This window comes from Lygodium microphyllum, chromosome 13 (genome assembly GCF_053477565.2).
Source record: "Lygodium microphyllum isolate KBCC chromosome 13, Lygodium_microphyllum_v1.1.10, whole genome shotgun sequence".
Lineage (NCBI taxonomy): Eukaryota > Viridiplantae > Streptophyta > Polypodiopsida > Schizaeales > Lygodiaceae > Lygodium > Lygodium microphyllum.
Window position 1 is genome coordinate 94246862 of NC_141147.1, and position 17883 is coordinate 94264744.

The 17883-nt window shown below is 36.9% G+C and overlaps 1 protein-coding gene across 1 annotated transcript; it reads left to right on the forward strand.

The window, feature by feature from the left end:
* The first annotated feature begins 4805 nt into the window (after positions 1–4805).
* Positions 4806–12360, forward strand: LOC148026917 (amino acid transporter AVT1H-like). The gene is made up of 4 exons (XM_087691439.1): positions 4806–5339; positions 6898–7009; positions 8803–9313; positions 11243–12360. Exons 1-4 carry the CDS (start codon positions 4916–4918, stop codon positions 11807–11809), a joined length of 1614 nt encoding a protein of 537 aa, XP_087547565.1. The 5' UTR covers positions 4806–4915; the 3' UTR covers positions 11810–12360.
* Positions 12361–17883: the final 5523 nt, after the last annotated feature.

The following is a 17883-nucleotide window of genomic DNA, read 5'->3' on the forward strand; positions in this document are numbered from 1 at the left end:
ACTACAAGGCGTCTTTGTTATTCGGATATTTTTACCTAGTAGTAAGTAATTACCATGTCTCATGAAGGACCATCCAACACTATAAATTTGATTCCACATTACTGCTTCCTGAACCAACCATGGAGCAATGCATGGATTTATTGGCCATGTAAGAGTGCCAACATCGAGCCCAATTGGAGCAAGAGCTGCAATCTCTCAAGCATCATGTATCCTAAATTTCCTTTTTGTTGATGACACTATGGTTTGTACCATCAATGCCACCCTTGAAGTGCAATCCATTTGCAAAGAGGCAAAAATAAGCAAATGCACCATCTTTAAATTTAATAATTACGATGGTATTAAAGATGGTTGTAAGGTTCTCTCTTGGCCAAGTGAATTTGACTCATATTTTGATAATGAAAGTTATGCTGAAAATGATAAAATCAAGTGTGCTTCACATTATTTTACTAACAAAGCTTCTTTATGGTGGGATGTCATATGCAAGCGCATTGACTGTCCTCTTATGAGGCATTTCGTAAGAAGGTTCTTACTAATTTTCTTCTCGCCCAATTCGAGCTTCACGTGCAACAATGATGGGATGTCTTCATGTAGCGAGAGTGAGAGACCATTCCTTAGTACACCAAAAGATTCTGGAGCACTTTGCTGCAACTTTAAATGGTCAAGCTTGTGGCCGAATCCCTAGCTACACTTATTTAGTTAATTATTTTTCTAACATGATTTTTTAAATTTTTGGTGTGTAGAGTAAGATGAATTGGATATATGTGGCAAGCACAATTTATTTCATGGAATTATTTATTGAATTATCTAAATAGACGCACAACTATTTATTCTAAGCCTGGCGTGCACACACCCTCTTTTTGTAAATATTTATTGATACTTGAGATTTTAGAAGATATATTGAAGACATTTTACAAATATTTTATGGCTCTCATCAGTTGTGAGTTGTGCAACTGATTGCAACTATCTGTTCAGTAAATTCAAAATCTTTTATGAAAAGAGTGATAGTAAAGGGACTATCTTTGGGCAAAGAAAGATTCATTTTAATATATATAATTATGGTATGGAGGAGATGTCCACCTAATAGCGTATCACTCAATTTTGCTTTACTCTTTTTAACGTCTCTTGAGTTTTATGGGCCGTGCTTTCATTTTTATGAGTAAAAGAGAGTGAGGGAGAGCTTCTTTTTCTCACTACGTGCAAGCCTCAGATCCAATCTAGGCAACATAGATGCTTTGTTTGCCAAGGACTCTACATTGGGCCTCCATTGGACTTTTTCTCACAAATGAAGACGCAGGCTATTGCACACTATCCTAATTTTTGGAGTCTTCAAACTCCCATACAAAGTATTGGAATGCTTTTTCCATGTCATTCTAGTTTGCCTTAGTGAAGGGGTAGGTTGATGCTACGAAGGTTAACGTAGGGATGATCATCGTATTCAAAACTACAATCCTTCCACTTAGGCCTATGGCCGGAGACCTTAATATTTTTAATGATTGTCCCCTACATTAGCTAAGGACCAACTAGATTTCTTTTTTCATGGTTAATATGATTCCCATTGGGCACCACATGTACAAAAGAGCTATCTTGGTCTCAACCACTTGAAGCAATAATGTGTCATCCATTGCTCCTCCTCTTCATATGACAGAGGGAGTAGCTTCGATTTCTTGCTACTAACCATGGAAATAGAGACTTGGGAAAATAAATAATAAACATATAGTAAGTTGCATAGATTATACTTTCCAGCCACTAGTATGTTAGATTGTCAGTTGTAAACATTTAAGTGCAGAATTTGTTACCATGTGGCAAAGGGAGACCTATCGACACCCCGATCTAAATCTTATTGATCAATCATCCTTATAAGAGAAAAAATTATGATAGCAAACAACAAGGGTGAGAAAGGGCACTCCTATCATAATGATCTTCTAAGTTGAAAGTTACGTGAAGTAGAACCATTAATACTAACATATGTTGATGCATTTATGAAGAGCCTAGGAATGATCATACAAAAAACATCACCAAACCCCATGATTTCCAAAGTGGGTGTGATAAAGTTTGACCTCACCCAATTCACAGGCTTTGTCCATATCCATATTGACTAGTAAGAGCTTCCCATCTCTCTCTAGTGCTAAGTTGACTGAGGGTACAAGGTTTAGGATGTCATCATGTACATGTCTCCCTTTCACAAACCCATATTGATCTCTATGAAGTATTTTTGGTAGGAATAATTCAATTCTACTAGAAATTTCCTTATCTATGATTTTAAAGCTAAATTTAGCTTGGTCAAGGGCCTTCATTGGCCAACTTCTAGTATATTTGTGGATATAGGAATAAGTTTGATCATCTCATGATTTATGGAGCTTAGTTGAACACCACTATCTTTAAATTTATTTACAAAGTTAGATATATTAGGATACCATCTTGCCTTGGTTTTTTATAATTACTTTCTTAATCTTATTGACAATCATTTTAAGCTCCTCAAGTGAGAAAGATTGGGCTAATGTGACCTACCCTGGCCTTGCAAGCTTCAGGAAACTCTTGCAAAGCCTCTCTTAGGCCTGCACGATACTCGGGTTCACTCCTAACAATAAATGAGAGGTCCTATAAGCTTCTCTAGAGATGGAGAGGTCATCCTAATGCAATGAAATTTTGGCATTCCAAATGATAGAGTTAGTTTACTTGTATTATTTGGTCTTCAAAGCTTGGAAAAGAAAAGGTTAGGTTGTCTCACCTTCAATGTCAAACTTGACACTAAGTTGCACCTTCAAGCCTTCTACTTAGCATGTTTGTATTGACTTTTGATATCTTATAATAGCCACTTGAAAGAGTTATCATTAGGATTAGTAGCGAGAGGACTAAATATAGCTCATGATATAAGATACAAGTTTTTGGCATGAATTCCAAGCCATTACTTGTATTTGGTTCTCACAACATAAATATGTTCATGCTTCCACATTATAACAATAGATAGTGTGCATCGAAAATCCTTACTTGAGTCTATTTATCAAGTATCGAGAATTTATCCATGTGTAAACAATGGGATTTGATAAATTCATTGCATGGTTTACAAATTTAGTTTCAAGTTATTTACAAAAGTTTAAGTTGTACAACATGAACTTTCATTTTGTTTGTGAGCAAAGTACATAATGTCTATATTTTAAATCTAGAGTTTCAATCTAAAAACCTAAAAGGCTACATTTGAATTCTTTTAATTTGATTCTTAGCATATGTAGGTGAGGAAATAGAGTGGTGTGTAGAATGTAACTGCATAGCCTAGCACAAGTGTCTAAGGTGCACTTTGAAAAAGTGTGCTAAGGCAAAGTTATTGGTGCCATAATAATTGGAAGTGGAACGTCCATGTACAAGATATGAATATTTGTTTCTTGCATTCATTATACTAGTCCTATTGCATCAAATAGGCAAAAAGATCAAAGCCACACGAAATTATTGATGTGAAAGTCGTGAATGTTACGTTCTTGCATCCATTGTACTTTCATAGTGTAAAAAAAGTGAAAACATCAAACACATGAGAATATTTTAGTATTCATGATATTTCATGAAGAATAGACACATGACACGGAATGATTAGGAATTGCACTTGTTGTTGTAGTTTAATTGAATAGGGCAACCATAAGATACTAAAAGCGATAAAAGATATCAAAAGCTAGAAATGAAAGGGGCACATGTTGATGGTAAGATATTGAAGATACCAATATACATTGAATGAATAGACCGAATTTAAGATATCTAGATGTAGAGTGGAATGTGCACTTGTTGTAGGTGGACTTGACATATTCTTTTAGTAAGCCCTTTCAAACGTTAGAGAGTCTATCGTATATCTATCTATGTAAATAGGACTTGTGAAAAGATGCAACTCTATGTGAATGTAATGCTTCGTTTCACAAAAATTGTGAGTGTAACTCTGGATATATTGCTTTATTGTTGTTGTATAACAATTGTACTATACATGTTGTTTGGATAAAAGCTTTGGTATACATCGAATGGGGTTGTAGTGGTTTGAGTGCAGGTTGAGTATTGACGTGGGTGTGTTCAGTTCCAACCTTGGGTTCCATATCCCCAATGGCACAAATCATTCGGTATCTTAAAAGTTCAAACCCTAGGTTTAGCACCCGCAATGGCACAGATCATTTTGCATCTTAAAAGCTATAGCATGGAGACATGTACTTAGAGACTAATTTTGTGTGTGTGCACGCATGTGCATGCGCACACACACACACACATATTGCATATCCATATTTGCATGCATGGATGCATGAATGTGAGTATACATATATGAGAGAGAGAGAGAGAGAGAGAGAGAGAGAGAGAGAGAGAGAGAGAGAGAGATGGAAGGATTGATTGATTGATTTGTAACTACTCTTATTAAAGCAAGTTAGCTAGTGGGAAGCATGTTTGAAAAGGTAAAGTTGGACGTTAGGAAATGGCGTACGAGCTCAATTATTATACTACAACATACTTATAACTGTGGCTGATGAAAACCGCGAGTGGAGCATCCATTCTTAAGTTGGTGCAGCTTCAATTCTTTCCATAGGGAGACACGATCAGACAGTACATGCCGACTACTTATAAGACGACTTCAAAAGGGGAAGAAGGCAAGGTGGGGATATTCGAGGTTCCACTTACCTCACGCAATCGATCAGAATATCCTGCAAGCGACGTCTCAGAATCTCTCCTTGGAACGCACTTACTCCTTATCATGCAGCGCACTGTTGCGCTTATGACTGTCTTATTATCTCTCCCTGATCGCTCTCTCTCTCTCTCTCTCTCTCTATATATAGAGCCACACACCCACCCACCCCCCCCCAATTAGCAGCTTACTGCCATCGCGATACATGTATGTGTAATTAGCAGCTTGTGGCTATAGAGCAATCGTACTGGTGACTGCATACGTGCATGCATGCAGGCGATATTGATCAGCAATGAGATGGACCGCCATGCAATATCGACTTCTTATGATGCCGCCGCTCATGTCTTGGCCGGAGGACCGGCAGCTGCCATCGATGCATCTAGTAACACGATTAACGCAGGCAACAATGGCAGCTGCAACAGTAATAGTAATGACAGAAGCAAGCTCATAATTCTTAATGCGCAGCAGCCACCCACCATCAAAGGTCCGCCTGCCAGCAGCTTGTCTGTTGAGGCAGATCATATTCATCATGATGCAATAAAGCCCCCACGGCCAGTTATTATACGTGATTTAGAATCAGTAACCACTCGTAGTGACATTATTCTGCACCATCAGGATTATCATCATGACCCGCGCCAGCCCGGCACCTCCACCTTCTTACAGGCAACTTTCAACTGCGTCAGCCTCCTTCTCGGTATCATCATCACCTTAATCTTCTAATTAACTGATTAAACTTCTCTAAAGCCATGCTACCAGCTCTTGGGTGCTTAAGAAATTTAAAAAAGGCATATTAACAACAAGAATTTGTTTTCTTTTAAATTTTCTGTCCTAAAGGTGAAAAAATACCTGATCTTATTTTAGACTTGGCTTAAAAGCTTAGGATATTTGGTACTCCAAGGCTAAAACCTCTATAATCAAGCAAAATTGCCCACATGTGGTGCAAAACTTTGAGGATCTCGGGCTCTAGCACAAACTTCTAGTTTGGAGTTTGGAGCTCAGAATCAAGGCTTAGATTTGACAATTGTTTTCCATATCGATCAAGGCCCTTTTTTACTTGTCACGGTATGTCTTCAAATCATTTTTCATGTCAAACCACATGCTAATTTCGGTGACTTGTTTTTCATTCTCTCTCTCTCTCTCTCTCTCTCTATATATATATATATATATATATATTTGACAATTGTTTTCCATATCGATCAAGGCCCTTTTTTACTTGTCACGGTATGTCTTCAAATCATTTTTCATGTCAAACCACATGCTAATTTCGGTGACTTGTTTTTCATTCTCTCTCTCTCTCTCTCTCTCTCTCTCTCTCTATCTATCTATATATATATATATATATATATATATATATATATATATATATATATATATATATATATGAGAGTGTGTGTGTTTATATATACATAAACACAAGCGATTATATGTTTAGTTTCTTGACATATAAATGTGTTTATATCTATATGGACATTGAAAACATTAATATGAGATAAAAAGTACATTCAAAATTTCCCTTTCATTTGAAAAATTTGGCATACCATCAAATTTAGGCCATGCCTAGCATATTCAATCTAAATGAAAACTTGCATCCCCAGATGAAGCACTTGATTAACCACTTGTCTCTCATGCAAGGTTCATGTAGGTATCACGTGTCACCTATGTGAACACATGATGCATGTCAGATTGGGATGTCAATTAGTGTGACCACATCTTAAATACAATCTTATAAGGCGATCCATTCTCAATGTGAGAACATAGGGTTAACAAAAATGTCTTGTGTGAGTTCTCTAGATTGAGCCTAGTTTTACAATTCATCATTTAATTTTCATGGGATGCTCATGGAAAGTGAAAATTCATAGGAGACCTTCAGGAAAACATTTGGAGCTCACATGCACGCACACACCCCCCCCACACACACACACGCATGCACACACGCACACGCACACGCACACGCACATGCACACACACACTTTGACTTCTATGTCTGCCTTTTTTCAAAGTGTTTTCCTTATGATCATATGTAATAAAATGCTTTGCTTGTTAAGGTATGTAGTAGCATGTATATATATATAGTTTCTCTTTTTAGACATGTATACTATGAGAAATCTATTGTTTTGACAAAGGAGAAAATTCAAACATTCCATTCATGGCTTCTAATGAAATTTTATTGGCATGTTTTGTGCTAATTATTCTTAGATGATTTAAAGAAAACAATGAAGTAGAATAATAATCCAATGTAATTAAAAGTGCAGGGCTAGGCATATTGTCATCACCGTATGCAGTGGCACAGAGCGGATGGGCAGGGGTGATGGTGTCAAATGTGATAGGAGGTGCATATGCATACACGACATACTTATTAATAAGGTCAATTCTCAATAGAAACTTTTTAGCAACTCTAAAAACAAAATGATAGAGTTGAAAGTGACTAGTATTTTTATAATATTTTTGTAAGTGTATATTTAAATAATGCTCACCCTCTTCTAAGGATGCTATAATATTTTTGTAAGTTTATAACTCAATAATGCTTACCCTTTTGTAAGAATGCAGTGAAATTTTAGTGGGATTAATGTTTGTGAAAAATCAAGGTTTGATCTGAAATGAATAGAAAGGCATTCAAAATTGCAAGGTCAATCATCAAAACCTCAAATTATATGAAGTTTAAAATAAAAAAGATGATAAGCTTATATTATTTTTTTCAAAGATCCCTCAAATTTTTTGTTTGAATAGGCTTTTTTGGTATTTACTAGAATTTTCTTTTGTGAAGCTACTTTAATAAACCTTTTAGTCAAGACTGGTTGGGATTCTTTAAATTTTGATCTTTCAAATTACTCTCAAATTATAAAAAAAAGTCTTTTTGTATGCACTTTGTTCATAATTAAGGCAATAGTCACATAATTTGATACAAGGAATGAGGCCGCTAGAGAGCCTCTAGACTTAGATATACTTGTTTTCAAGCTATACACTTTCTTAAGAGGATTCAAAAGATTCTCATAGTGCTTTTGAAATATCCTTACAAAATGACCCAAGAAAGCTACTTTTTAAAGTTACAGAATGAAAGTCATATTATATTAAGCTAGTTAAAACCACTAGTCCATCCTAGAGCTTTGAAAACATCCATTAGAAAGTTGGTTTTAGGGGCTTAAGAACTAATCTGTAGTTTACATTGTAGGAGGCTAGTTAGGATTGATGGTCAGTTGTAGAGCTAGAGAATCTTTTTTTTTGGATTACCATGATGTCTCTATTTGAATGTTGAACTTCAATTTTTTCTTCAACACAATGTAAGTTTCACTTTACCATGTATTGAGCATGTTATAAAAGAAACTCCATTGGTGATTTTTTAATTGAAAAGGCTGATCAACTTTAACCTCAGTAATGTTTTTTCATTAAGTCTTATCAAACTACAATATATATTGGGATTTATGAAAAAGATGGTTATTAATTAAAAAAATATCCTTCAAGTATGTTGTAAAGTTTGGTTTTACTTCAATAAGAAAGCATTTTTTATAGCAAATAGAAAAACTTGTAGCTCAAAATTTTGGAGGGAGGTTTGAATCATGTTACATATGTTTTTGATGTTAACATTAACATTTTTATAAAGTTAAATGTTTAAATTGTGTCATGTAAATTTTGAAATTGTTTATAATTTTTGTAACATAGTTTATATTAAATCTTTATCATTGAAAATTTAAATATTTTCATGTAAAATTAAAAAAATTGTTTGAAATATTTGGAATTCATTTTACCTTAAACTTTGGTTTTTATCAAGACTTATATATATATATATATAATCACTATAAAAATGTTGTAAAATTCAAGGTCCTAAACCTTATTTTTATACATATGTATACACACACACACACACACACACACACACACACACACACACACACACACACACATGTATATATATATATATATAAATATAAATAAATAAATAAATAAATATATTACACACACACACACACACACATATAAAATGTATATATATATATATATACATATACATATACATAAATATACATATACATATACATATATATAATTCAAGGTCCTAAACCTTATTTTTAAAGTTGTGAGAGGTTTTTTTTTTTTTTCACATTTTTGCAATCCATTTTGCATTAAACCTTGGCTTTTGATGATGATGATGATTGTTTAAGGTGCATGGAGGAGAGGCCCGGGTGTGGGACGTATCAGGAGGTGGCGGAGGCAGCAATGGGGAGGAGGTGGGCAGCGATAGTGAACTTCCTATTCTATGTGGAGATAGCCGGGTCACTGGTGGGCTACTGCATCTCGATAGGGGACAATCTGGCCTGCATATTCCCGCGCTCCATGTGGGGGCTGACGTCCCTGTCGGCGCTCCACGTGAGCCACCGCGGCCTCATGATGGCAGTGGCATGCCTGTGCGTCCTCCCCACCGTCTGGCTGCGTGATCTGCGGGCCCTCTCCTTCACCTCCATGTGGAGCTTCGGCTCCACCTTGCTCCTCCTGCTGGCCATCCTCCTGGCTGCCACCCTCAACCACATCGGCTTCTCCCACTCCTCCTCCCTCCCCTTCCTCCGCCTTCAGGGCCTCCCCATCGCCGCCGGCCTCTATGCCTTCTGTTACGGCGGCACTAGTGTCTTCCCTAGCGTCTATAAGTCCATGAAAGATCCCACCAGATTCAGTCAGGTACTCGAACTTACCACCTTCTTACATGCTTGTCTATTTAAGCTAGCAAGATGAAATGCTCAATCGATTAAAGGAAGTACTAGAAGGTACAAAAAGGCGGGTTATGTATGGGCTCGTCACTACTCTAGTTATACAAATGGAAGATGACACCCCTCTCTCTCTTTGCCTCTGCCTCTCTCTCTCTCTCTCTCTCTCTCATGAGATTGACTAACTAACTATTTGTAAACCACTTGTTTTATGATGAACCTTGTAGAGCTAGGTTCAAATCTTCCTATCTATTTCTTAGAATTACCACAATGGCGCTTGTCTTGCTATTGATCAACTCTATAGGAAGAGAAACATTTTAGGATAAACCCTTGTAGAACTAGGTTCAAATCTTGCTATTGATCAAATGTATAGGAAGAGAAACATATTGTGATAATCCCTAGCTATTGATCAAATGCATAGGACGAGAAACATATTGTGATAATCCCTATCCTAGTCTTATCTATACATACCATTTTTACTCACAATGCTATTAGAGTATCTTCCCATCAACTTGCTCTAAATGCATAGGAGGGATATGCAAGCCAAATATAGGAAGAGAAACATATTGTGATAATCCCTATCTTGGTCTTAACTATACAAACCATGTTAACTCGCAATGCTATTAGAGCACCTTCCCATCAACTTGGTCTAAATGCATGGGAAGGATATGCAATGTAAATATAGTCTAGTGAAATCTCCATTTATGGGTAGGCATTGTGCATTTCAACGCTTTTGCAAATGAGCAAAAGTTATAGAACTTTGTGGAACTTTTAGAACATTTACTTGTTACAGCAAGTCACACTTCATACACTTTTCTCGAAGCTTACTTTGTACTTTGTCAAATTGAGCTTTAATAGTCAATATCGGGGCTTCCATGAGATCATCTTTTAATTGTGATATAGTTTGAGGTGCAATTTCAAACTCACTATGTGAGACCCCTCTCTTAGACAAAAGCCTCAACTACATTAGGTCATTGTGACCCACATGTCCTTCTCTCTCTCTCTCTCTCTCTCTCTCTCTCTCTCTCTCTCTCTCTCTCTCTCTCTCTCTCTCTCTCTCTCTCTCTCTCTCTCTCTCGCGTATACACGCACCCATGCATACACATGCACATGTGCGCACACACACTCAAGGGCTTGCCATGTGCAAACTTTCTAGGGTAGAGGAGCTAGTTATGTGACAACCCTAAAAGAAGTGCAAAGATATATGCAAATCAATCATAAAAATTTGGACAAAATTATACTTATCACTTGTGCTCATGTTGCCCTTTGATGGTGCAATTGTTGAATTTCAAGGTGAAGCTTTACACAATTGTGTTGACGGGGATTTGTGAATTGCATTGAAAGAAGCTTGTTTTAACTTGTGACCGTGGAGCACCCAATAAGAAATCCGCTACTGGAAGAGTAAGATGATGGGTATTAAACCCTTGTTCAACCAATGGTAGAGCTACATACTCGTTACTCTAACCACAAAGGCGACTCCCTTCGTCATGTTAATGGTTCACTCCTGTAATATTAAAAGGGGTTTCACATTCTAAAAAAGTGTTACCGGATTGGTACTGATTTTTAAATTGGCTCATCGCATTCCAAAAAAGTGTCACCCGAATGGTACCCATTCTCTAATTGGCTCCTCTACCCTATTAGGTGTGGAGATATATCAAATAAAGTTAGCTCCATGGGGCACATTTTCTAAACGGTCTTGCTTACTATAAAAAGGGATTACTTACAAGATTTCAAAATAGCCTAGTTATTACTTGTGAGTGCCCCTGCCCCCCCCCCCCCCCCCTCTCTCTCACATATATGCATGATGCGGCTGCACGCTAGACATTGTTTTCGTGGTACTTAAAAAAAAAAAAAAAACTCTCAAATTCCGCAAAGGAATTAACGATCTGTTTGTGGGCGACAGGTGCTGGTGCTGAGCTTCGTGATAGCGATGGGGTGCGTGGGGGGGCTGGGGATGGCGGGGGCAGCGATGTTCGGGAGGGGGACGAGGTCGCAGGTGACACTGAGCATGCCGGTGCATTTGCTGGCGACGAAGCTGGTGCTGTGGACGACGGTGCTCAACCCCATGTTCAAGTTCGCGCTGGTGCTGTCGCCGGTAACAGCGGCCGTGGAGGTGGCCCTGCGGCGGCGCCTAGACGGCGCCGGTCAGCGCCGCCGCCGCCTCACTACCTTCCTGGCCCTCGACACCCTCGCCCGCTCCGCCATCCTCGCCGCACTGGCCGCCCTCGCCATGGCCCTCCCCTTCTTCAACTACATCGTCGCCCTCATCGGGTCCTCCGTCAGCATCGCCATCTGCCTCTCCTTCCCTTGCGTCTTCTACCTCCGCCTCTGCCCCCTCTCCTCCCGTAAGCCTCCCACGCTTGCCCTCGTCCTTTCCCTTCTCCTCCTCTCCACCCTCGGTGGCATCTATGGCAGTATCGTCTCCTTGGTTGGACTCATTCATAGTAAACAATCCCACGCCTTGTCATGACACCAACCATCATGGGGTTGCATGGAACCATACCCATACATTTGTATTAAAACAAAAAAAAATCAATGTACTCCTTAAGTATCAAACCTTAGATTCTAAACTTGTAGTTCAAGGGAGCCCAAACCCTTCTTTACCAACTCGATGTTTAGTCCATGGCAACATCCATCTTGGTGACTAGCCAAGTGGAGTCATAATCACTTTTTACACTGTGCCATATGCCTTCACCATTTCCCATGAGAATGGAACCCTTTACCTTGGGTGTTTAACACACTATCTCACTACCAGGGAGCTAGGGAGTGTTTACAAATCAATGGACTTTTGCATGAAGCACCTTTCATGTTATTCTCAATAGTTTTAAAGAATTAGCTTTGACTCTTGAGGAAATGTTAGCTAATTCTAGACTCATTAATGACCCTTTGAATCCCATGTATAACATTTTCGGGGCTTAATCTATAGATGCACCAAAAGTTGTGCATTTATGGTGCTTTTATTTGTACTATGCAAATTGAGGGCTTCAGGGCTTCTCATTATCATAGTTATTACTAGGCGCTTGCACCTAGTTTCTCTTGGCGCTTCACACCAATGTTAGTAATGTTAGGGCACTTTGCATCTTGAAATACACTTCATGCATCAAGAGGGTCTCCACATAGGTTCCGCACCTAGGTTGTGCGAAGTGCAGCTCTAGGCTAGTGCTTTGCATCAATGTTATTGACGATTAGGGTGATAAAGGTTATTAATATGATATATCAACATATTAAGGCATGATGTACATTACCATATGGTAACTAATATGAGAGAGAGAGAGAGAGAGAGAGAGAGAGAGAGAGAGAGAGAGAGAGAGAGAGAGAGAGAGAGAGAGAGAGAGAGAGAGAGAGAGAGAGAGAGAGAGAGAGAGAGAGAGAGAGAGAGAGAGAGAGAGAGAGAGAGAGAGAGAGAGAGAGAGAGAGAGAGAGATCCATAAAAGGATTAACTTAGCCATAGGTTAAGATAGAAGTCTTATCCTCCTAGGACATTTCTAAGTGTAAGAAATCTATACACCTTAAAGATATTCATCTCAAAATGACGCTTCTCTATCATATGGAGTACGTGTTTCTTACCACATAAGCATATGTCAATATACAATCCCTACTATGTAAGCATTCCTATCTCAACATATGTTGATAGATACATGTACTATGTAATATTTTCTACATCAAATTCATGGAGTACATTACATTTAGAAAGATTGAATAATCAATACATTATATATATAAATGTCTTTAAAAAGTCCTTTTATAGTCACATATGTGCATGACTCTAAATTGATGAATCATAGTGCTATAAAAAATTCATGGTAATATATTATAACATTTTATATATAACAATATAAAGCTAAGATGTTATATATAATAATATAACACATTATGTTTTACATATAGTGCGTTAGTAAAACCAACATGTTACTATGATTATGTTAATATGATAGTATATAACAATTAAAATATCTATTGTATAAATATATTTCATTTAACTAGTAAGAAAATAAAACATCTTACAAGTATGAATAATGAATTTACATAGTAGTAGTATTAATATAATATGATAATATAATGTCCTTATGTATGTATGTATGTATGTATGTAAATAACATAGTATGATATAATAGTGGATTGCTTAAAACATTGCAATGTTATTATATTAATAGTAGCATTATGTCATCATGTTATGAACTTTAATCAAATTCTATTGCTAGGTATATTATTGTTCTTTATTGTTGAGTTATTATTTCAGGTTCTTGGATTTCCTTCATTGTTACGAGCGATCTAGACCTTAAAGAATGCCAAAGGGATGTGTGATTGTGACAGAGGAATTTTTCTTATAAGGAAATGATCCAAATGGGAAAGGAGGCCACAGTGATGCATGTTAGTGACATGAAACCTTGGTCTCAAATGCGAGCTATGTAAATTGCAAACTATAGACAAGGGTAGACTAATGCATTTCTGTGATAGAGAACTTTAGCTTATTAAAAGATAATCCAATTAGGGAAGAAAGCCACATTGATGTGTAACTATCATTGAACTCTTGAAGACCCTCAACATCCTTACAACTTACCCTAATCCTTTAGAAGCAATGATAGGGTAATTAGGGATGCATCACATGGTTGAACCTTTTGAACATATTTTGACAATTCATATGAAACTCGGTGATTAGGACTTTGTCGCTATCGTACCCTCCCACAAATGTTATAGAAGCAATTATTGGGTCATTAGGGATGCATCACATGGTTAAACCTTTTGAACATATTTTTACAATTCATATGAAACTTGGTGATTAGGACTTTGTCATTATCATACCCTCCCACAAATGTTATAGACATGGTCAATTAATACAATTTGTAGCTAAACTTTAGAAGCTTATTTTCAACATTAGAACTGGAACACACCCTACTCCATTTTATGGGGCCAAGTGATGTTCTTTGTTTTATTCATTCTCAAAATCTTCATTACTTGATGCATCTCAACTAAAATTTGGTCACAAATGAAGCAAAATAAAGCTTTTGTGAATGTGGAATTATATCCACACCTAGTAGCATCTTTCATATCTAGAGCCACACACACACACTCTCTCAGTCTCTCTTAGACCATTGACCTAACTACCATGGCTTCCTATGTTATCATAATAAATGATTCCTTATTAATGGATTTACTTTCCATATTGGTCATCTTCTACTTGATCTCTTAACTTTATTTCCACATAGCTCCAATGATTATATGATGTAGTGAGGTCCCTACCATTAGCTAAATTTTCTCATTGTCCTCTTCCTCAAGATCATATCATGTATGAATGCATAGATGAGGTCCTTATAATTATTAACTAGTAGTGCATGGAAGGTACTACATATGAATTTGAGTTGTGATATACTTAGATTTAAGATGCCTCTCTTCTTCTTCTTCTTCTTCTTCTTCTTCTTCTTCTTCTTCTTCTTCTTCTTCCTCCTCCTCCTCCTCCTCCTCCTCCTTTGAAGTTGTCTTTCGTGTTAGATGATCAACTATGGAGGTAGCTATTGTGGTTGCAATCATAGAAGCGAGGCTCAATATATTCAGTCAACAAGTACCAATTGTACAAGAAATATCGACACCATGGTTGCATCGTTGTATTGCTAGTTTACTTATATCCATCATCATCATTGTGATCATCATCAATTGAAGTTGTAGATAGTTACTCTTATAAGGACCACTCCACCAAAAGGTCCTTTATCTCCATTTCTAGGTCAGATAAGAATCTTATGCTAATTCAACCAAAGAAGATAATTAGTTAGGCAGCTCTTGGAAGTAGGCCCGTGATATATTTTCTCCATAATATTATTCAAATATATTGTCAATGAATGATTCATTTGAGCTAGAATTAGAAAAGAAGGATCATATTGATATTAAGGACTTAATGAAGGAACCAATGATAAAGGCAAATCATAAAACCTTTGAGTTTTCTTTACAATCCTGATCCTATCTTCAGGAAACCTATCAATCCTTCATGTATGAATTTAGAACTAATCCAAACACACACTATAAATATGAATTACAAGTTTGAAATTAAACAATACAATACATGATGATGATTGCTAACATAGAAAGGATGTTGTAGAATGCTGATGGCATACAGATGAAGTACAATAGTACTAAGTAGGGGTGCACAAGCAAGAAAAGATAGAAAAGGGAAAATAAGAAGTAAGAAACTAGGATTATTAATGTGGGGAAATACTAGCTACAATGGCTGGTATATAAGATGCAAGGGATTTTATTTTTGCACCATTAAGTAATAATACAAAGTCTCTGCATCTTCAAGTTTTCTCTCAAGTTCCATGGCTTCCATCTCACAAACACTCTTCTCTCTCTTTTGTAGTTATGTCTCTCTTCATTTCTCTCTCCTAGTTCACTTCTTTACAAGTGGTATGAGAGCATAGGCTCTTGATCCTTTTGATTTTCCCTATTTTTAGACACATTTTATCTATTTTTTTACCATTAAATCTTGGACAATAGGTACAAGAGCCACATGGTAGGTACTTCTAGGCATTCTACTTGGAGTAGAGGCTAATTTTAGGGCTTTGGCATAAATTTTGAGGAGATTTAGCCAAACCAAGGCTAAAATTGTAGGTCATGGACCATTTTGTACCTATTTTGAAGAAATATTTTGGAGAATTATGGATAACTAGGGTTAAAGAAGCAGTAAGTCTTGGTTACTTTTCAACAAAGTGAGAGTTCTCTTTCCTCTTTCTTCAAGGTTTGGTCAAAGCTTCCATGGACTTTTTAGTAGAGATATTCTTTTGCTTTACTTATCTTTCCTTCCCTTTAAAAATGGACTACAACAATCAGAAGCCTATTTAGCATTTGGGAGTATTCAAGTCTTCATCATCAAGCTATACAAGAGGTACTTTTCATCCATTCTTGATCTCTCATATTAATCCTTTTGCTAAGATTTATCCATTTGTTGGAGAGATTAAAGAATTGATAAATCTTATCAAACTTTAATCCTTCATTGGTTAGATCAGTCCATTTATGAATTGCAATTCTCTCTTGATTCAAATTGTGAATTAGAAGATTTTGCTTGGTCTTTTAGTAGTGCATTCAATCCTAATTACTTGAGAATCAATTGATTGATTGGATTATCAATCTAATTATACATCTTGCTGATGTTGTTGCTCATGACAAAATGGATAAATCCATTGTAAAGGGTAAGAATCTGTAGTGAGTCACTACATGGTAAGACCCTCTCCCTACTCATTTTGTTAATTTCAATTCTATTCAATTGCATCACATGGAATGAGATGAATGGATATTTCAAGTAATATATATTGTGTTGATTGAATAGAGTAGTATATCTCTACCCGGTTTGCAATTTCCATTGGGGAAAAAGATGGATGCTAGGGGGAGATAGTGGGACAATAGAGAGGTAAACCTCCCCCATTATTTATCTCGAAGGGGTACAACCAATTGACTCGAGAGGGGGGGGGGGGGGGGGGACTTTGCCTACCTTCTGGTGATTCCAAGCCCATGTATGAAGCCCGTCACACCATTTTACCCCTCACACAGGTACCACATATGGAGGATTCAAGATAGAAGTACTAATGAAGATTCAAGTCTCTTGAAGACCGGAACAAGGTAAAATAGGATTATTATAGGATACTATAAGGTATAAACATGTCATTATAGGTACCATCCTCATCATGTGGGTTTGAGTGCAAGTACTACAAGTTTTCTATAGGTCCTATCTAGCTATTTACAATGTTTGGTATCCTTTTGGTACATTAACTTTGGTTCGAAAGGGGGAAACATGGTACCTACATGTTAAAATAGGGTGTAGGTCTAGACAATTTAGTCACAAGGATTGGATCACAAAAGTTTTTGTTTTAAATTTGTTATAACGTGCTAGTACGTGTCTTGAAGAGGGCATTATTGGTTACAAAATTCAATTCACTTTACATTAACAGGTAAATTAAAATTTTATTGCTATCTAAATTTTCAACTCATAAAAGGAGTTTGATTAGTAGTCACCCACTCACTACACCACATCATAGGTTGACAAAATGTACTTATGGGGATGGGGTTATCAATCAAATTTGGTCTTATTAGTCCCTGTTTATTCTAGTTATCAATCAATCCTCCTATTGTGAGTTTACTGTCATTTATATTGGTTTGGCCCAATGTTAGGATTGTGGTATGATTGACCTTTTATTTTATTTATGTGCTTGGCTATAGGGTTCATAAAGCTATTGGTCATACATGTGTGTAGGTCATGCCAAATTTTTTACATAGGTTGTGGATTATCTGAGGGTGGTTTGGTTTATCTTCTTTTTCTTGGTCTTTTTCTTGATTTTTTCTCAGTCATGATTTTCGTGTTGTTTTTGCACAAATTTTCTTTCTTATCTTAAACTGGGGTGTGTGTGTGTGTGTTTTCTTGTGTAATATGAATGGCGCCTCCATTGATAGTGGTTTAGGGTGTCCCACTTCAGATTCATGACTATTCCTTGTTGCTAAAAGTTGATTATATTTACCAAGCTAGTCTTCATCTTTTTGTTGCCCTCACATTCTTTCCTATGG

Bases quoted from the DNA above. Each gene is read 5' to 3' on its own strand.
- LOC148026917 (XM_087691439.1), top strand. From the start codon at position 4,916: ATGCAGGCGATATTGATCAGCAATGAGATGGACCGCCATGCAATATCG. The intron at 7,010-8,802 runs GTCAATTCTCAA...TGATTGTTTAAG, and splicing joins ACGACATACTTATTAATAAG to GTGCATGGAGGAGAGGCCCG. The intron at 9,314-11,242 runs GTACTCGAACTT...TGTGGGCGACAG, and splicing joins ATCCCACCAGATTCAGTCAG to GTGCTGGTGCTGAGCTTCGT.